This window comes from Pteropus vampyrus, unplaced genomic scaffold (assembly GCF_000151845.1).
Source record: "Pteropus vampyrus isolate Shadow unplaced genomic scaffold, Pvam_2.0 Scaffold141, whole genome shotgun sequence".
NCBI lineage: Eukaryota > Metazoa > Chordata > Mammalia > Chiroptera > Pteropodidae > Pteropus > Pteropus vampyrus.
In genome coordinates, this window is record NW_011888922.1 from 4,285,007 (window position 1) to 4,305,100 (window position 20,094).

Genomic DNA, 20,094 nt, shown 5'->3' on the forward strand with positions numbered 1-20,094 from the left:
TGCTGGTTGAAGAATAGACTAAGGGGGCCGTGACCGGAGCCCTGAAGAGCTGTAATGGCAATAATGGTGGCTTTGGAGGGGGTAGTGATGGAACTGGTGGGATCTTATTATGCCAGGCACTGTTCCAGCTCTCAAGGCTTGGACAGTGCCTGAAAATCGCCCCTTGTCCTCAGTTCTGCTGAGGAATGGCCTGCAAGAGCCTTCCCTGGGGGGGATATGCTAACCCCAAACTTCCTTTTCTTTCTTTCCACAGGGTGTTCAAGAAGGCAAGCCCAAATGGGAAGGTGAGTGTACAACAACTGCGCCCTGGCTCCTCCCTAACCCCAGACTCTTGTTCTCTCTTGAACGTGTCTGCTGACCATGCAGGACTCCGCACACCTCCTTCTGAGGTCCTTAGGAAGCCTTGACCACAGATGGTGGGGTCCTCTCACGAGAGTTTTTGTCCTAGGGGACAGAGCATGGTACAGCTCCCTTGGACTTTAGGAGCCTCTGCTCAGGTAAAGGAAATGCAGCCTATCACAGAGAGGCTTCAGTGTGCGTGCAGTAATTAGATCAGTGCCACGGGCCTCAGGGGCACTGCTTGCCCTGGTGTCAGAGGCCTGGGAGCCTCTTTGCTGAACTCTGGCTTCATCTAGTCATTAGGGACAGTTCCCAGAGCCTGTCCTGCTTCCTCTCTTTCCACAGGCCCCAGGCTCCCTCCTGCTTTCCTCTCAGTTCAGCAAATAGATATTACCAACATCATTCATGTCAGGTCCCAGAGGGTGGGTAGGGATTGGGGTAGGGTGTACTCGGATAAGTAAGGCACAACCTGTGCCACATACAGCCAGATGGGGCAGGCAGACGTGGCACCTGACCATTTCTCAGAGACAGAAGTACCCTACCCCCCATATTAAATAAGTGTGTTCACCACGTGAAAAAAAAAAAAGAAAGAAACCGATCATTCCAATGTAAAGTGGCGGGGGTGAGATAAAGGGCTGCCCAGGGCCTGCAGGACACAGCCTGGTGGTCAGGGACAGCTGCCCCTAGGAGGCACGTGTTTTCAGGCAAGGCAGGGTGAAAAGGGGCATTCCGGGCAAGCACTTAAATCCTAGGGAGTGTGTAGGGGGTCATGGCAGTTGTGTCTGAGCGCCAAGAGGGAGCCTGAGGGTGTGGAGGCTGAGGCAGGGAGGCTACAGGCTGGGTCCTAGGGGGTCCTGTGGCAGGCTTAGGAGCATGGGCTTCTGGTCTGGGCTGGCAAATGGCACCTCGTGTGCTCCCACAGCAGATATTACCAGTCACCTTTCCTGCTGAGCCAGGATTCCATCCTAGATTCTTTCTCAGCCCAGGGCCCGAGGCAGCTCGGACCAATCGATCAGAGTTGGCATTTAGAATGAAACCCATTTGTCATCGTACCTCTGGGCACTGAGGAACCATTAAAGGGTTTTCAAATTGGAATAGCATCGTTGGATTTACATTTTAGGATGGCCGGTCTGGCTAAGGGGGAGCGTGAGGCTGCAAGCAGCAGACCATGGAGGGGCTGGTGTGCAGTTCAGGCAAGAGTGGCTGTGGGGCCTGAGAGGAGGGGATGGACTGAGAACCGTGAGGGAGCGAGACTCATCAGGATTTAAGAGGATCGTGGAGGAGCAGAAAGTGTCTAGGATGACCCTCTGGATTCTAGCTCAGGGTCTTCTCTGAAGGCTGGCTACCATGTTAGGCCTTAGCTCTGGATTTCTCACGGCTCAGAAAACCAGCCCTTACATGACTCGATTTCTGCCAGACTTCACAGAACTCAATGTCCAGGGTGCCACACCTCTGTCCCTGCCCTCGATTTCCCTGTCCTCTCGGAGGTTTGCCCAGCACTCGCATTCAACAGACCTCTTTGCCACTGTTGCTGCTCCACCCTTAGTGGTGCTTGGAGCGAAGATAACTCCAGGCCTCAATCCTCATCTGTCAAATGGGAACCATAGCAGCTTCTTCACAGGTACTTTCAAAATGGTACCAGGGTTTGTCATTCTTAGTATTAGGGCTGGGGCTTGGGTCCAAGACCAGTTAGAATTTCGACGAGGGTTAGGGATGGGTCTAGGAGTTTCAGAGGCAGCTTCCAAGGTTTTCTCGAGGTCAGGGACCAGACACTTTTTAGGGGTGTGTTCTCTGGGCCCACAGCTGCTAACGCCCCTGTGCCTTTCCTCCCAGCTCACCGTCTATCTGGGAAAGCGAGACTTTGTGGACCACATCGACCTCGTGGACCCTGTGGGTGAGTTTACAGAAGCCAGGGAGGAAAGGACAGGGGAAGTGGGGCAGGCCAGGCCCCTTGAAGGTGCAGTTTCCAACCCATTGGCCTATTAAGGATAGCAGCAGAGCGTACAGAGACTTGGGGGAAGGGCAGGAACAGGAGGAACCAGCTTTACCAGTACACCAGCACCCCAGGAGCTATTCAGCACGGGTTCACAGAGCACCTACTTCATGCGAGGCCCTTTGCTGGGCTCTGGAGGACCTAGAGAGCTCTGGGGCCTTGTCCAGAGTTGATCAAATAACCCACAGTGAGAAATATATTTTTCATCCTAACATTGAGCTAACTATGTCTTCCCAATGCTTAACTATCCCCATGGTTCCACTTCAAGCTCAGGGGCAAATCCAAGCCCCCTGATCTCATTGACACTTAAAAGTAAGACCTGGCCCTTATTCCTCCACCATCCGCCAGGATCTTCCCTCCCAAGCCTCAGAGCCACGATCTTTCTGCTGCCTGCCTTGTTGCTGCCCCTTCGTCATCTAATTGACAACTCTTACTTGCCCTTTAAGGCCTGATTTGCAGCCTTCTTCCCCCGGGGAGCCTTCCCTGACACCCTTGGTTGGGGGAGTGCCCTCACTGGGATGCCCTCTGCACTGATTTTCCACTGAGCCCCTGGTGCCCAGTCACAGAGGGAAAACTCACAGTAAAAAGAGGGAAGATGCATGGCAGGCTTTGGGGATGGGTGGACACTCCCCTGACTAGCTGTCCTTGGACATGCCCAGCTTTGAGATAGGACCGAGAGCCCTCGGGGGACTCACTTCCAGACATGGTCTCTGAGATTCCCTGAGGGGTCAGCTGTGGAGGACAGTATGGTGGGGGGAGTGTTCGGGTGTGGGCAGAGAGAGGATTTTGCTTGTTCAATGCATATGGCTGGGTTGAGTTTGGCCAGAGATGACTGGGGATGTCAGGCAAGGGGGCGACTCTAAGCCAGTATTTCCAGCCTCCTGGATTCTAGGCAGAGAAAATGTCCTTTGTGTCTGGTTGGACTCTACTCCCAAGGCCAAGCCTTGGGACATTCTCTGTGGTGTCACGTGTGCCAGGCACTGCCTAACACTTTATACATATTAACTCATTCGGTCCTCACAGGAGCCTTATGACGTAGTCACTACAGGCTCACAACCCCTGACCTGCAAATCCCAAATCCAAAAAGCTTTGAAAGCCTAAAATTGTTCATAAGTTTAACACAGGATTTATTTAGTAGCAAACCTGATCTGAACGGGTAGTAGGCTATTTATGCCTTGATTAGCCTCTTAGAGAAAATATTCACATTTCCCGGTAGAGATATCAATGGGTTTCATCACAGGGTGCTGCCCAGACCCTGCAGTGTGATACAGAATATACGGAAGAGGTACTGTATAGCCTTTCTATAATTCAAAACTTTTAAATTCCAAAGTATACCTAATAATAGGGGTTTTGGACCCATATTATTATTCTTATTAACAGATGAAGAAACAGAGAAGTTAAGTAACCTGCCTAAAGTCACCAGCTGAGTCCATAAGGCCAGCCTGGGGCTGGGGGGTGGGGTATGGTGGTGCCATCTGCTCTGTGCGAGCCTCCCCATTTCTCTCCTGGTGCTTTTGGACAGAGAGATGGTTGGGTTTGGGTTTGGCTTGGTGCTTGGGGCTTAGGAGTTTGACAGGTCAGATTGGGAGCATCTGCTCAACTCTTTGCCCTTCCTCCAGATGGTGTGGTCCTGGTGGATCCTGAGTATCTCAAGGAGAGGAGAGGTGAGGCCCCCAACCCCCAGCCTGTCCCGGGGCCTCCTCTTCCCCCTCCAGCCTCCATCCAGCCTAGGACCTCCCTGACCCCCAGGCAGGACAGCTGCCAATCTTATTGCCTCTCCCTACCCATCCCCACTGGTTTTACCCCCATAACCCCAACTGCACATCAGACCCGGTGCCCTGGCCTCCTCCGGCCTGGGGCAGCCCTGCTGCCCATGACCACTTGGGAGAACCATTTCAATGCCCTGAGCGCTTTCACATCAATATCTCATGACGATCCCAAGACTGGGTAGCAAACAAGGCAGAAGTGAGAGTCTCGTTTTACAGAAGAGAAAATTGATTGCTGAGAGGTGAAGGGATTGCCCAAGGTCAGCAGGAAGACAGGAGGCAGGGGTCGGGCTGGGACAAGGCCTCGTGCCTTCCAGACACTGTCCGGCACTTGTTTCCCTTTCTCTCTGCTCTCTCCAACCATGCTTCTTCTCCAGGCCCGCTCCCCAGTCCTGCCACCCTACTCCAGCTCCCACCAACCCTGTCCCCTTCTCACATCCTCTGGGCTGGAGTATAGGGTGGAAGACAGAAATGATCCAGCAGTCAGCCCCACCTCCTCCTAGGGGCCAGGCTGTGGGGGGCTCTTCTAAGTATCTAATATCTCTGTCCGAAGGGCAGTGCAGCCCTCCCCACGGGAACTTTGGGACAGACCCGTGGCTTCCAGTTGAACCAATCTCAGGGCTACAGCTTGTGCTCTGGGGGGCTTGTTTGCTGCCCTCCCAGGCCCTTCCTCAGTGCCCACTGCTTCCACAGTCTATGTGACACTGACCTGCGCCTTCCGCTATGGTCGAGAGGACCTGGATGTCCTGGGCCTGACCTTTCGCAAGGACCTGTTTGTGGCCAACGTGCAGTCCTTCCCACCGGCCCCCGAGGACAAGAAGCCCCTGACACGGCTGCAGGAACGCCTCATCAAGAAGCTGGGCGAGCACGCCTACCCTTTCACCTTTGAGGTCAGGGACTGCTGGCCCCTGGGACCCCATTCCAGAAGCACCACCTATAGGAAGCCCTCTGGGCAGGCACATGGGGCAGCAGCTAAACGTCACCCAGTTTCCCAATGTAGGTTGAAACCCGGGGCATTGTCACTTACGCTGCCTGGTAAGTGTCTCTTCTCTGGCTTATGCTAGGGAGGTCACCCTTACCTCTGAGCCACTCTTCAGACCCTCCTGAGTCCAGGTCCTTGGTGGGAGAAAGGGGGATCCAGGGGTCTGCAGAGAAAGAAGGAGCCCTTTCCTGTTCCTGGGTCACTGTGAGGCTGTCTCCTCCCTCAGACTGGCTGTCCACTTGTCCGGCTTCAGCCCAGCTGACAAATGAGGGGTGGCGAGTAGATTTCCCTGCTTTGCCACCTTTCCATTTGGAGACTCCAAGATTCTGGGTTTTAAAATGTCCTGTTTCTCAGACTCTGAGTCAGTGAGATCCCCTTGCTCTCTGGGAGGGTTAGAGAAGGGGAGAGGGTACGGATATCCTCTCCATTGTGGGTGTACGGGTTTCTTATAGTGGCATTTAAACCCTCCAATTAAAACACAAATTGATTACCCCACAGTTCTGGAGTTCAGAAGCAAAAAACAGGTCTCATGGGGCTAAAACCAGGGTGCCAGCAGGGCTGCGTTCTTTCTGATGGCTCTCGGGGAAAATTTGCGTCCTTGCCTTTTTCAGCTCCTAGAGACCAATCACATTCCTTGACTTGCAGCCTACCCCCTAACCCCCATCTTCAAAGTCAGCAATGGCCTGTGAGTCTTTCTCATATCCCATCACTCTGACGCTGACTCTTCTGCTTTTTGCTTTCACTGTTAAGGACCCTTGTGATTATATCTGGCCCTTCTGGATCATCCAGGATAATCTCCTCATCACAACTGTAAAGTCTCTAATCACACCTGCAAAGTCCCTTTTGGCCTGTAAGGTAGCATAGTCACAGGTTTTCGGGATTAGGATGTGAACATCTTTGCGGGGGTGGGGAGGGAGCATTATTCCATCCACAACAGTAGACATCATGGAAAGGTCTTTTTCAACTGTTGTTTTGTGAGGATTGGGCTAGGCTAAACCCTTTAGAAAAATATTGAAGTCCTCGGCTTTAGTAGAGGGGCCTGTGGGGCATGGCTTTGGCATGGTCTGATGGGGGAGACATAGTCTGTCCTCTGGAGCCCTCCGTCTGATGGAAGAGATGTGCCTGTCCTTAGGGGCCCCTGATCTGATGAATGTGGGGATGGTGGGGAGGGATATAAGGGCAGGTCTGTGGTGAACGTGACAGGAGGCTTATTCTCTCTGTCCTCTTTAACAGATCCCTCCAAACCTTCCATGCTCTGTGACATTGCAGCCGGGGCCTGAAGACACAGGGAAGGTGGGTCACTCCAAAGGGAACATCTTTCTGAATGCAGGACAGTTGTGTCCCCAGGTCCCTGGCTTTCTCTGTAGGAGATGATGGAACCCTCCCCGTAGAAGCCTCCTTGTGTCTAGGCCAGTCCAATCCCACCTAAGATAAGCAGTCTCTTCTCAGACAGGAAGCAGATACGGTGGCATCTTCACCCCACATTTTAGTTATGTGTCAAAGTGCCAGGCTCTCCTGAGTCACTCTCGCTGACCTTGGTGTTGGCTGCAACACGACCAAACTGTTCTCTGGGCTATTATCTAGCCTCACACTTGGTGTGGAAATGCAATCATCTCACAGGTGGGGAAACCGAGACTCAGAGAGAGGTGACACCACCAGCATCACAGGCCTCAGATCTCTGAGCCCCAGTTTTCTTATTCGTAAAATGGAGATAATAGAACGTGCCTCCTTGTTTGGTGGGGAGGATGGAGTGAGATGCTGAAGCATCGCACCAGTTCGGGGTATGCACCCGGGAGATCCTCCCAAACGGGGCTGCTGAGTCACCTGTTGCTATGTCTTGGCGGCTGCCTTGGTGAGGATGGTCACCCAGATAAGGCAGGAGTCTGGAGAGTGGAGCCCGGTTAGGGTGGTTTTGGATGCCCCATGTTGGGGGAGCTGGGGAGCAACTCTGTGGGACAGTCAGATGGGAGAGGAAGCTGTAGAAGGAGGCAGCACAGCCCTGAGGCCTAGCACGGGGCTCCTGAGTCAGACTGAGAGGCTATCAGGCAGCGGGAGCTTGGGGTTCCCTCCAGCATCCTCGTTTGTAAAACGAAAGAGTGGCTGACCATGGTCTTGGGATCCTGCCCACTCCAAGGCCCTGTGGTCAGTGACCCCTTCCCCACAGGCCTGTGGTGTGGACTATGAAGTCAAAGCCTTCTGTGCGGAGAACCTGGAGGAAAAGATCCACAAGCGGTGAGAAGGGTGCAGCTTCCGGCCTGGGCGTGGGCTGCCTGCTGACAGAGGAAGGGAGACAGGCCAGGCAGAGTCAGAAGAAGAGATAAATAACAAACCTGGAAGTGTTCCAGTGGGGAGGCCCACATTCTAGCCTTGGGAGCTCTGAGAAGGGCACTCTGGAAGACTGGCAGGTCGTGGAGGGCTTCCTGGGGGAGGTGGCTCAATTGCCCTGGCTCAGGCCTCAGCATTTTTTCCTTTATACCACTGTACCTGCTTCCCGCATCTCCCTGCCTCTGGTTTTGTCCCCTCCAGACTGCATGTCTTTTTGCTTTGTTTGGGGAAAACCCCGAAATTCAGATTGTTTTTAATAGTGACCAAGTTCTTTCCAGGCCATCCTGGACTCCCATTTCCCAGTTCTCCTCCTGGGAGGCCAGCAGCAGCAGGTGGTGAGGAAGGGGGAGGCAGGGATCAGTGGAGGTTTCTAAGCAAGGGAGGGAAGTAGAGAAAGTGAGCCCACGCAGGAGAGAGTGAGGGGGAGTGATCTCCTGGAGAGGCACAGCCCTGGGCAGACAGAGAGCCCAAGCTGGAAGCCCAAAACAACTGGCCCTGACTCCTGGGGTGAAGTACTCAGCCCCCCTCTCATGCTTGCCTCAGAGTCCAACTCAAACGCACCCTGCCTGGAACAGGTCCTACAGGAGGTTGACTGAGGGCCCCGCTACTTCTTAGGAAGTGGGCTGAGTTTGCCACCTGGTGGCTATAGCATGTACTTCGGGCATCTCTCTCCCCAGCCTAGACTGCTCACGTGTATGGGGAGATTGGACCCCTCACCCTTGCTTCTCTGTCCCCTTTTTCTTCTTAAAGCCCAAGACCAGGAGAAAGGAGGGGGTTGTGGGGGTGGAGCTTGATCAGAGCAAGGAAGAGGAGCAACACCGAGAGCCACAACCTTCACCTCTTTACCAATGGGATATTTTAAGTCCATACCAGAATTTCTACTAATAATGATATAGCAACAATTATTTATCGAGTACACTGTAAGTGCTGGACACTATGCAAAGTGATGGCCATATGTGAGCTAATTGAATCCCCATAACTACCCTAAGAAGTTGGTCCTGCCACCGTGACCGTTTTACAGATGAGGACCCGAGACACAGAGGGGAGAACTAGGCCTTTAACCCTGGCTGTCTGGTTCCAGGGAATGGAGGCGACTCATCTAAGCGATGAGGATGCCAGCACACCCAGCATGCCACAGAGACTGCCTCGCTGGGTCCCCATCTTACAATCCTTGTGTCCTTGTTTCCTCCCTGAGCACCCCCATCACCTTCATTAAGCCCCATCTCATCTCTGGGTTTCATCTCTCACTGAGTCTTTATCCTCTTCATTGGCCTTCATCCCCCTGACCAAATCTATGCCCCTTCACTGAACCTGTCACCTCTCCGATTCCCCATTTCTTCATGGGGCTCTTGTCCCCTCTGCATATTTTTACTTAATAGATATTTAGCAAGCATTTGTTAGGTGGCAGGCACTGTCACGGGTGCTGGGAATACAGCAATGAACAATTTAGACAAAAATTTCTGTCCTCAAGGAGCTTACAATGTCAGGTGACACAAGAGATGCAGGAAGTAAAGACTTAGTCCCTTTCTTACCATCCTGCTGGCCACCAAGACACAGACCCACGTGAAGTGCTGCCAGGGAGTGGTTCAGCTCTGATGCTGTGGGAGTTCAGACCAGGAGAGGATCCAAGTAGGCAGACCCAGGAAGGTTTCCTGGAAGAGGAGGCATGTAGCTGGGCCTTGAAGAAGGAAGCAAATGAGGACAGAAGCACTAGGAGGAGGGTTTTATAGGAAGGGGGCCCAATGCAAGTGAAGCCTCGGAGATAAGACTAGGTAGACCATCAAAGATGGTAGTGAGGAAGTGAGGGTAGCTGGGGACAGAATGGGAGAGGATAGAGTTGGGCCAGTTGGACACAAGGCCCCTATGCCAACCTCTGCAATTTATACTAGATTCTAAGGCCATGGGGAGCCATGGCAGTCCCTTGAGCAGGGGAGGGTTGTAAGGATTGCAAGGAAAGAGGATGGAGGCAGGCGACTCTAGTCATCTCCCCTTCTGCCCATCTCCATTAGGAATTCTGTGCGCCTGGTGATCAGGAAGGTTCAGTATGCCCCAGAGAGGCCTGGCCCCCAGCCCACAGCTGAGACTACCAGGCAGTTCCTGATGTCAGACAAGCCTCTGCATCTAGAGGCCTCCCTGGATAAGGAGGTAAGAGGCTTGGACTTGGTGGGGGCGGGGTGGGGGCTGCTCAACCCGGGCAGGGACCTCAGATCCCAGCTCTCTCATGGCCTCAGGATTTCTTGGGTAGGAGCTTCTGCCCCCAGCCCTAGGACCACAGAGCTCAGGAGACCTGAGCTTCTCTTGGAGGATTCAGGGAAGCCTCTTGGGACCTAAAGGCATAGCAGAGGCAGACATGAGCCCAAAGGATGAGACCGACTTCAGAAGTCAGTATGGCTCCTGAAGGGTCCTGAGTTCTCGCCATCTCCCTGCACCATCATCCCCTCTTGAGCTGTGGACACTCTTTCTTCCTCTCAGGAGACAGCTGAAGGCAAGTGCTTGGGGCAAGATGCGAGTTGAGGCCCTTCAGTGAAGATTCAAAGCTGGTTCCCTCAGTGAGGCAGCCAGCCCTTTCCCACCTCTCTCCTGCTCCTTCTAGACCCTCCTGTATCTAAAACTCCAGGCAGCTAGAGCTGGCAAAGACTCGATATGTCACTTAATCCAACTTCCCTATGTACAGAGGGGAAAACTGAGGCTTAGGTAACCTGTCCAAGGCCACACCACTCTCATCCTCATTATCATTGTTATTATTATTGTTATCACTATTTCCAGTGACCATGCCAGGACTAGAGCCCAGGAATATCACCTTCTAATTCAATTATCTTTCAAGGTCCCCCAGAGGAACTGAAGTCTAACATACCTGGTGGCTTAGCATCAGTGGGAAGTGGCTGATGATCTTGGGGCCAGTGTCAGAGTGGCCAAGGTCTGGGGAATCCCACGAGATGCATGTGAGGCCTCTTCTCTTGCCTCCTCTCTAGAGCTTTGGTATCTTTCCATCCAACCCTTGTCCCTTCTTACACCTCCCAGATCTATTACCACGGAGAACCCATCAGCGTCAATGTTCACGTCACCAACAACACCAACAAGACAGTGAAGAAGATCAAGATCTCGGGTATCCGGGGAAGAGGCCAGACCAGGGGGTGGGCAAGAAGGAATCCTCCCAAGAATAGGGAGTAGCTGAAGGCTCTCTCCTTGTTAATAACCTTGTAAATAAACTACTGGCCTGCAGGGAAGCCCAGGGCCTGCTCTAAACCAAAGGGCGAGGCTTTTGAGGCTGGTAACACAGGCTGCTTATTGGCCAGGTAATGAGTTTACTCACCTCCTCTGAGGTTGCCTGAGTTGCCTGGGCAAAGCTGTCCTTGAGGGAAAGATTTTTGGTTATGGAAGGGAATGAGTGTGTTTGGGCTGCCCTTTAAGTGGAAGATGGGGGTGGTCTCCTGCAGAAGCACCCAGTGGACTCTGGCCGTTGCCTGGGGCTGAACTGCCCCAACTCGGGAGAGCCAGGAGTGCCTGGGAGCTGCACCCGTGACTCACACCACCTTGTTTCCCACTTCCTCCCCAGTGCGCCAGTATGCGGACATCTGCCTTTTCAACACAGCCCAGTACAAGTGCCCCGTGGCCATGGAAGAGGCTGAGTAAGTGAGCACAAATCCAGCCTTGGGCGTGTGGGATTGAATGGAGAAAAGAGAGAGCCCAGGTCCAGTTGCAGGCCCAGATGGCTCTTCTTCACCTGGAGGGGGTGGGCCTCAGACTTCCTTGCCACTTGCAGTGGATAATCCCGAACAGTCTTCTAGAAAACATCCACTTGATTTAGCTGCAAGACAAGGCATGCTACATTCAAGGAAAAAAAACAAACAAACCATTAATATCAGAATGACAAAATAAGAGCTAATGAATCCAAGGGTACTGGGGTCACAATTACACCGCATCAGAAACCTAGATTAAAGGAAGATACTTTGCTCTGAGCTTCCTGGCAGCCAAGGCGAAAAGGAACACAGCTTTTCTTGTCTGATAAAGGAATAATCCAGCTCATTAGGTAAAAGGGGTTGTATGGGAGGGCAGACAATAATTTTTTTAAAAATCTGGGTTTGAGGAGAGTTACTCTGATCGAGCATGGAACTTTGTCCCAAACTTGTTAGCAGCTAAGGCAAGAGGAGAGATCTCAAGTGAAATATGTTTTCTCACCTAAAGGAAGTAGATGCTCCTACTATAAAACACACCTATTTTTTCTCCTGGCCCTGCAAATAATTTTGGGGGGCAGTTGCATTTCAGTTAATTTTTCTGTAAGTGTGTCCATTTACATGTAATAGCAGTGAGTATTTTTGCAACTTAAAAACATTTTTTAAATGTTACTATGTGGTCTTTGAGATGTTCTGGCTGGGCTGCGTTGGCTCTGGGTCGGGGCAGGGGCATGTCTACACCTGCCTCCCTTCCTCCCAGTGACACAGTGGCACCCAGCTCAACATTCTGCAAGGTCTATACGTTGACCCCCTTCCTGGCCAACAATCGAGAGAAGCGGGGCCTCGCCCTGGATGGGAAGCTCAAGCACGAAGACACGAATTTGGCTTCCAGCACCCTGTGAGGACCTGCCCTCCCTGGTCCCAGGCTCTTGGATGCTCACCTGGCCCCCAGTGGATCCACACCTACCTTGGTCCCACCACTGCCAGCACAAGGCCTGGGTTACCCTCTTCCCAGGTGTTGTCCAGGGCCCATCCTCAGGAGGTTGAATTGCCCGGAAATTTACCTTTACTCCCACCGCTATCCAGGGGTGACCTAGAGAACAAGATGGACCCCTAGACCCAGCTCCCTTAGTCAGTGCTGGGCTCTGCTGTCAGATGTGAGAGTGTACCTCAAAGGCACCCCGGGGATCCCAGAGACATATGATCCTTCCTTCTCCATGGTCATCACTGACTCTCTGAAAAGACCTGGGGGTATAGGGAACTGTCTTGCCTTTCCCACTGGAATCTGGCCCTTCAGTGGGGCTCAGGCCTGCCTCTGCAGCACCCCTGCTCAGGACTCCCAACATGCACCCTGTGCTCCAGCCCTAACAATGTTTCACCACCCTCTGCACATGGTGGCCACTCACCTCTGAGCATTTGCCCTCTCCTTCCACCGTGGCTCAAATCTTACTTGTCTCCAAGACCCGGTTGAAGACCTGCAGGGTCATCATTGATACTCTGGCCCCTCCCCTGCCACTGACTCCCCAAATCCCTATCTGGCTCTTTGTGCCCCATGGGTTGCTGAGCAATGAGAGGAGCAGAGTCCATTCATTGGAGAGCAGGAGGAGCCTGCTGCCCCTCTCAGCACCGTGGGGACTCAGGCCCAGGGAAGAATGGGGCTTCCCAGGGCTGCACAGCCTGATATGGAACCCAGGGCTCAGAGCTCCCGCCCCCTCAGGGCAGAGCTTACTGTTCTTACACACTGCTCCCTGTTTGCTCATGGCTGAACGGCCCAGGAGAGGGATGGATGGCCCCTGCCCCCTCACCGCACCTCACCTCAGCCATGTCTCATCCACCCAGTGAGCTCCCGTGAACCAGCTCCCCTATGTCGCCTTGCAGGTTGAGGGAAGGAGCCAACAGAGAGATCCTGGGCATCATTGTTTCCTACAAAGTGAAAGTGAAGCTGGTGGTGTCGCGGGGTGGGTAAGTGCTCCAGCCTGGCCCAGGACCCCGAAGTGCTGAGGGGTTGCCCCTGACCACTCACAGCCCGCTGCCCCGTTCTATTTGCCGGACCTTTAGCTGCATCCACCTTGAGGGTGAACCAAGCTTGAGGACTGCCTGTTCCTGCTCTTCTTCCTTCCTGCTTCTTTCTCCTCCTCTGTGCCCTTCCCCTCTCCAGTTTCACAGGCCTTCAGCCCCACCTTGCCCATCTCATCTCTCCTTCCTCCTCCCCCTTCTCTTCCCTCTCCTCGCTCTGGGAACGTGGGTGGGGAGACTTCCTCAGAGTCTAAGCCATGTGGTCTCCAGGGTGTTCTGTGCCCCTCATCACAACTTGGGGTACAGCAGCAACCCCCACTTATACTCATGCTGATCTGCTAGAGAAATGGCTAAAGGGGCTGAGAATCTCATAGTTGGATTGGGGATGTTCTGACTCTCCCATTCTACAGATGGGAAAACAGAGGCCCAAACAGTTCCCCAAACATGTCCTGCAATCTCCCCTAATCTCAGTTATGGGCTGGGTACTGAGTCTGGTGGAGGAAGGCTCACAAAGAACTATTTCCCCGCACATATTGAGCCTACATGTTATAAACCTGGAATTAAGAATTCTAAGTCATCACAGGTCTTTTTTTTCCTAATTCATAAATTTCTGCAAAAAGATTGTAAAGCTAATAACATTAGACATTGAGTCCCCTTTATTATGAGAATAATGCCTCATGCAGGTGGCAGCATATAATACTGACCACATATTATAGGACATCTCCGAATTGCAAATCCCAAGTCTCATGTCCTGTGATTCTTGCAGGACCCACGGTCTGCCTCAGGCTGCTTCCTTGAGAACTCCTTGGTGAATCCTAAATTGCTTCCTTCTGTCATTAGTTGGGCCTCCCCAGGGCAGGCAGCACAGGGTTAGTTTTATGTCTCCTCTGCAGATGAGGATTCTGGGGCTCAGCGAGGCCTTGCAGGAGGTATGGCTGAGCCAGGCCTGGATCTCAGATCCCCTGGCAGGGCTAATGCCATGTCCATGTGTCCCTGAATGAGCAGTTACAGCTGTGCAGGGGGTGGGTGGGTGGGTAGGTGTCCCAGGGTCTTTTCTACCCCAACAGGCAGCAGAGGTGGTGAATGAACATGCTTTCTGTTTTCTTCCTTTCTGAACTCTCTTCTGACCACTTCTCCTGCCTCCTCTGACCTACCCAGCCTGTTGGGAGATCTTGCGTCCAGGTAAAGTTTCTCCCTTCAACCCGATTGACACAACTTCCAGAACTGCAGGGCACTGGGTTGGAAAGAATCTTAGCAGTCACTTTCAATTGCCAGGCTCACGACTAGAAGGGACTAGAAGGGACCAGGGATACATAGTTTCTCCTTTAAAAACCTCACCCTGCTCTTGCATCCCACTCAAGCGACAAGTACCTTTGCAGATAGCAAAGCCAGCTCCAATGACCTGGAGTGGTTCCCATTCAGTCTGAATTACAGAATGTTTTGGAGAAACGCAGGCTTCATGGCTTTCAAACTTCTGCACTAATGAGAATTAACTGCTGGCTGAGTGTTGCTAAGGAGAAGTCCTGTGGAGATCTGCTTTTGTAGACATGATTCCTATGTTGTCAGTTGGAACCAAGTACATTCTAAAAGTGAACGTTTCCCAAATGCAATGGTTTTGCCTCCTCCTGTCATAAGATGGCATATCGCTCATCCCAAGAAATCTTAGTCCCTTTGAAGAGGTGAAATTAATTCCATTCAGTTCAGTTCAATTTAATTCAGTAAAGATTTCCTGAGGTTGCAAACTCAGTCTTCCACCAGCCTTCGTTCTGAGAGCTCACTGAGAACCAAGGGGAGAGGAAGCTCTATCAGGAGCACTGGCTGGTGGCAGTACCTCCCCGGTTCTTCTCTACAACCCCCTCCCTTTACCCCCCCCCCCCCCACAGCTTCAAGCCTCTATGCACAGTGTAGACAGCCCTGAAGCATGGGTCCCATCCAACTTGAGCCACCAGTGCCCAAGGTGTATACACACTGTCCTTGGCATTCTTTTCCCACTCCTATGCCTCCTCCCAGCTTGTAAGAATCCAAGGATCCTTCTCAGGAAAGAGAGGGTTTTCATTTCATTTTGGAGCCGGGAGAATAGGTCCCCCTAGTTCAACTCCTAGAGAGACTGAGGCTCAGAGAGTGGCAGAACTGGGTCTGAGGCCAGATTTCCTACCTCTCAGCCCAGAGCTCTGACCACAAAAGCCTCCCCAGCCCTCAAATTGACAGGGCATTAAGTCTCACAGCTTGAGACTGGGCTCAAAGTTCACTGGATCTGGGTCTTCGTTTCAGTGATGTGGCCGTGGAACTGCCCTTCACCCTAATGCACCCCAAGCCCAAAGAAGAACCCCCACATCGGGAAGGTAAGCAGGAACTTTGGGTCACTCGGGTGGGGGGTTTCCAGATAGCTGACCCCCTTCTCCACCGGCTTCCATGTTTCTCCATCACCCCATCTCCTTCTAGGTCAGCCCTCAGCCCAGGGTCACCTATCTTCCCCAGCTCCCCAGGATCTTTTGTGAGGTCCACACTCCTATTTTCATCTGACTCCCCAGGAGATAGAGAGGATTGGCTCTGCTCCATGGGGGTGAGGGGAGAAGCTGGGAATGGAGGGTGGGGTGCCTACTGGCCATGCTTGGAACCCTCGTCTTGCATCCAAGTGTAGGGGAAGAGGCTACGAGGGTGAGATGGCCTCTCGACACACCACCCCCATACTTCATTAAGTCTGAGACTGTTTCAGTTGAAAGAGATATTATAGTATGACCACAAAGAAAAATGTTCCCACAATTAAACTATGCAATGCCATCGATTATAAAAATACCCCAAGTTCAGAGATGTGAAAACGGGAGGGGGGGGGGGGGGGGGGAGAAATGGTTGTTTTAGAGCCAGTGAAAGTCATGCATACAAGAAATGAATCTTAAGTCATATTGGAGACATGCCAAAAGGAGCAGGGCCCAGAGGATTTTCTGTTCTCTTGGGGCTGCAGTGGGCCTCTGGGGGCCCTCCCTGGGCCATCCTCTCCGCCTTTAGGATGGTTTGGGGTGTTTCTGAGACCAAACCAGCCCCTCTTCCCCACTCCCTTCTTACTTTGCCCTCCCTATCTTAGCTTGATTGTTCAGGGCAGGGACCTGTACTCTCATACCCACTCACTGCTAACCCATGGGCGCCTGCCCACGCCCTGTGTTTAGTTCCAGAGAACGAGGCGCCCGTAGATACCAATCTCATAGAACTTGACACAAAGTAAGCGGAACCCTGCCTGCAGATGTCTGGGGGGCGGGCCTCGGGCAGTGGGCGGGGTGACGGGGTCATTTGCATATATGCTTATTAACCCCTGAGGAGCAGCTGGTCTAACCCCGTCTGCTGAGAGCCACCTCTGCCCGCCTCTTCAGCAACCCGCTTGCCTGCATGTGACTTGAAGGACCCTCCGTGCCTGTTCCTCTTCCTCCTGCCTTGGTGGGGTCTGTCTTCCTCCCTCGTCCTTGCACGTCCGTCGGTCAGTCCGTTCGTCCATCCACAGCGCCTGCTCAGCTCACACAGGGCTGGTTCGTGGACCTGGGCTGGGGCTCTTCTGCCTCGCACGCAGCCAACCAGTGGAATCAGGCTGTGGGGTGGGGAAGGTTCTGGGGATCGTATTGCTTCTGACTTCTGAGGACCAATGCGGATTTCCCTGCAGTCAAAGGCCATCGCATCACTGGAAAGTGGCCAGAGGGGCAGGACCTGGGCCGACATCACGAACCACCTCCAGGGCCAAGCAGCTTTCTTGTTCCAGCTCCAAATCCACCCTTCCCTTGTCCCCTGGGAGAAATATGGGATGTGGGGCCTCAAGTCACCCCATGAGGACACCCTGTGCAGCTGGCTGAATTCTGGTGGACAGGGGACGCGGGTGGGACTAAGCGAACATGTTTCATGGTAGAAAGGAACTCACTCTTCTTGGAGGTAGTTCCAAATCCTGAAACCCCACTCAGGCACCCCTTTTTCCACCAGTCCCTCCTCTGCTTCCCTATTTAGATTTGCCACCACCACCCCCCAGACCTCTTTCTGTCCAGGATCCCTCAGGGTAGAATGTGAGCTGATACTTCCCTAAAGAAAGGACCTTTACAGTTTTCTCTTCTGTAAGGCAAGCCCATTCCTTCCTGTGCACAAACATGCTTCCTGAGGGTAGTTCTTTGGTTCAGTGGGTGGGGTTTCTTGGGCCTGATCTTGTAGGATTCAGGGTATGTTGTGAAACTACTGGTGGCCTGGCCTCTCACAGCGAGAATAAGTTCTTCCTCTGGCTCTAGCCCAGCCACACTGCTCTCTGCCACCCCAACTCCTCAAGAACTGGGTTACCTTCCAGCCCTTAGGCATGAAAGGCAAACTCATGCCTCTCTCTGGTATTTCCACAACTGGCCGGAGGCCATATATAAACAGTCCACTGTGACTGGTGGATATCCAGATGTGCCAGCCTGGCAGGCCTTTCTGCCCAAGGTCAGCCCTGGAGGCCAGCCTGAGTCCCATCCAGCTGGGCCAGCCCTCTGACCCCTCTGGATAAGCCTACTCTTCCTGCCCTGCAAACACACCCCGTTTTCCTTGTCTTTCCCACCAGTGATGATGACATTGTGTTTGAGGACTTTGCCCGTCAGAGACTGAAAGGCATGAAGGACGACAAGGAAGAGGAGGAGGATGGTACCGGCTCTCCACAGCTCAACGACAGATAGACTGGGGCCGGCCCTCCCCCTGGGCAGCTCCAGGTCCACTTTCCTGCACTAAGTTGCTTATTCGTCTTCTTCCTATTCTGGTCCCCCTCCCCTTTGTTCTTCCGGTTTCTATCAGGGGGGCCCAGTGGTCTTCCAGGTCATGGTGGTGAACCTCTGGCCTCGGGATGGGCCCCACATCACCATGCCAACCCCTCTCACTGCAGTCACCTCTCCATCCCCCCTCTTTTCCTGCTGACCCCAAGAAAGGCCACCGTGGCTCTGGCCTTGGAATTTGACTTGGGATGGGGAGCAGAGAGGGGAGGATGGGGCACAAGGGCTTGGAGGGGTGGGAATGAGGGCTCAAGACAAGTGAGGGATGTCCACAGTCCTAGGTGTTTAATGCAGTCTGGCAGCTCAATGATGACCACGCTGAAGGCCACCCTCTTCCGGATGGGAAGGCAGACTATGAATAGATTCTCAATGCCTTTTGTAGTTCTGACCCACCAAACACCTCTCCCCTTCCACCCATCCCCACCCTTGTGTTTGACAGTGACATTGGTATAGATCCCGAGAGTGGAGAAAGGTAACTGGACTGACTTTCTTACCAGCAGTTCCCTAGTCTAAGGCAAACTGTGTGAACTAGCTCAAGTCTATTTCAGTATTGTCAGGATGTAACCTCCTAGTTACATTGTATCTTATGCGTGTGTTCTATCTGTAAATATGCACAGAGACAGAGAAGGGAGGGGTCTTCAGAAGAGTGAGCCAAAGCTCCAGAGGTTTCCTGAAAGGTGGCTCTGAGAGGTGGGGGCAGGGCGAGAAGGTGAGAACCAGCCCTATTCTCTTCCTTTGTGGATTTAAGAGCAGTCAGTGATCCCTTATGAGAAATAAGGCTGGAGGTCCAGAGGGGCTGGTCCACCCGTGTCCTCCTGCCTCCCCTTGCGGTTCTCCAGGGCTGGACTGCGCTGGCCCTGAAGGCTGGGAGAGAGTGGCTGAGGCCCACGGTCAAAAGGCGGTCCTTCCCCAGAAGGTGGCAGGGTACATCAGATGCCTTCACCTAAAAGAAAGGGGGCTGCTGAGCAGCAAAAACCCTTTGTTTACTTGGGGACTTAATGACCTCCCCCCCAAGTAGTTCCCAGTGTCATGGGAACCCAGAACCCATTGGCTAGTGTTAGTGTGATTGGGACCTGGGATGTTTCCAGGGCAACAGAGCAGGCAGCTGATATAGTAAAAAGTGTTCAGAGGTATCCATTCTCGAATGGCCTTTGATGCTCCCTTACTGTGTGGCTTTGGGCAAGTTCTTTTCCCTCTCTGGGTCCCAGTTCTTCACCTAGAAAACAAAGGGGTTTGACTGGATGATCACAAAGGGCCCCCCAGCTCTGGCCCCTAAGAATTTGTAAACATTAAAGCTTCTGGTCTGGTGGGTGGAGCCAGAGCCACTGACTGTTCTGTCTGCCTCCAATGAGGGTTCATTGGACCTAGAGGTGGCAGGGCCGTGGAGAGCTCCTACCCCCAACCCCAGGCCTGGAAGGGGCCTTTCTTGGACCCTCGGAGGGTTGCCTGATGTCAAGATGTGGCCACAGCTAGTATGAGCTGCTCGGCCCTAGGGCCCAAGTATTACAAAAGGACAGAGCTTGTATTGTCTGAGGCATGGGTGCGGGGAGGAGGGGCTTGTGATAATATTTCCAATAGTTCTCAGCCCCCAGTGGATGCAGACTCCTGAAGTTTACCTTATACTCAAGCAAGTATATTGATTTGTGGGCAAGGGGCTCTCTTAATTCCTGCTCCCTTCTATCTCTATCCCATACTTGTCTGAAAAGGGAGACAACAAATTTTACTATACAAGTTGAATCTCAACACTTTTCAGTCCAGCCCCTCCTGGGGTGGACTGGGCAACTATTTCCCATGCTTGGCACTGCACCTTAGCCCTCCCCTTCTGAAAATCATGAAGACTCAATCCTAGGGACCCTTACCCTAGGTAGGGACCAAGTCAGCTCGGGACAGTCACACTCCCCTGGCCAGTTCTGGGATCCTAGCTGCAGGTACCTTGGGCATCCAGCCCCTACGAGAGCTTGCAGGGCACTTTGCACCTCATCGGGAAGCTCTAGAGTTGATGAAATGCTAGAGCAATGCACGATAAGTATATGGTCTCCAGTGTCTTCCTCTGGAAACTTTGTGGCTGGTACAAGATCCTTTAGAATTTGAGATAATCACTCCCCTATAAACCTCCCCCGCTCCATCCTTAACTTGTGCACACAAGACTTGTCAGGCTGGTTTCATGAGCCTCCTTCCCCTTAACATCTCTCTCACCCTTTTGGGTATATCCCAGCATTTACCTGAAATTTTTCCA

At 52.8% G+C, this 20,094-nt stretch overlaps 1 protein-coding gene across 2 annotated transcripts in view; it reads left to right on the forward strand.

The window, feature by feature from the left end:
* ARRB1 (arrestin beta 1) overlaps positions 1-19,187 on the forward strand; it is a 65,647-nt gene extending 46,460 nt beyond the window's left edge. The window contains exons 2-16 of one of the 2 annotated variants that reach the window (XM_023535552.1): positions 254-284; positions 2,173-2,233; positions 3,952-3,996; positions 4,792-4,988; positions 6,314-6,373; positions 7,245-7,312; positions 9,415-9,550; positions 10,427-10,511; positions 10,962-11,034; positions 11,840-11,977; positions 12,958-13,041; positions 14,254-14,277; positions 15,367-15,437; positions 16,260-16,311; positions 17,657-19,187. In XM_023535552.1, the coding sequence (XP_023391320.1) occupies positions 254-284; positions 2,173-2,233; positions 3,952-3,996; positions 4,792-4,988; positions 6,314-6,373; positions 7,245-7,312; positions 9,415-9,550; positions 10,427-10,511; positions 10,962-11,034; positions 11,840-11,977; positions 12,958-13,041; positions 14,254-14,277; positions 15,367-15,437; positions 16,260-16,311; positions 17,657-17,768 (1,237 nt within the window). In that variant the 3' untranslated portion in view covers positions 17,769-19,187. The remainder of the gene's footprint in view (positions 1-253; positions 285-2,172; positions 2,234-3,951; positions 3,997-4,791; positions 4,989-6,313; positions 6,374-7,244; positions 7,313-9,414; positions 9,551-10,426; positions 10,512-10,961; positions 11,035-11,839; positions 11,978-12,957; positions 13,042-14,253; positions 14,278-15,366; positions 15,438-16,259; positions 16,312-17,656) is intronic. The other variant, XM_011368419.2, reaches the window with a different exon arrangement.
* The last annotated feature ends 907 nt before the right edge of the window (positions 19,188-20,094 follow it).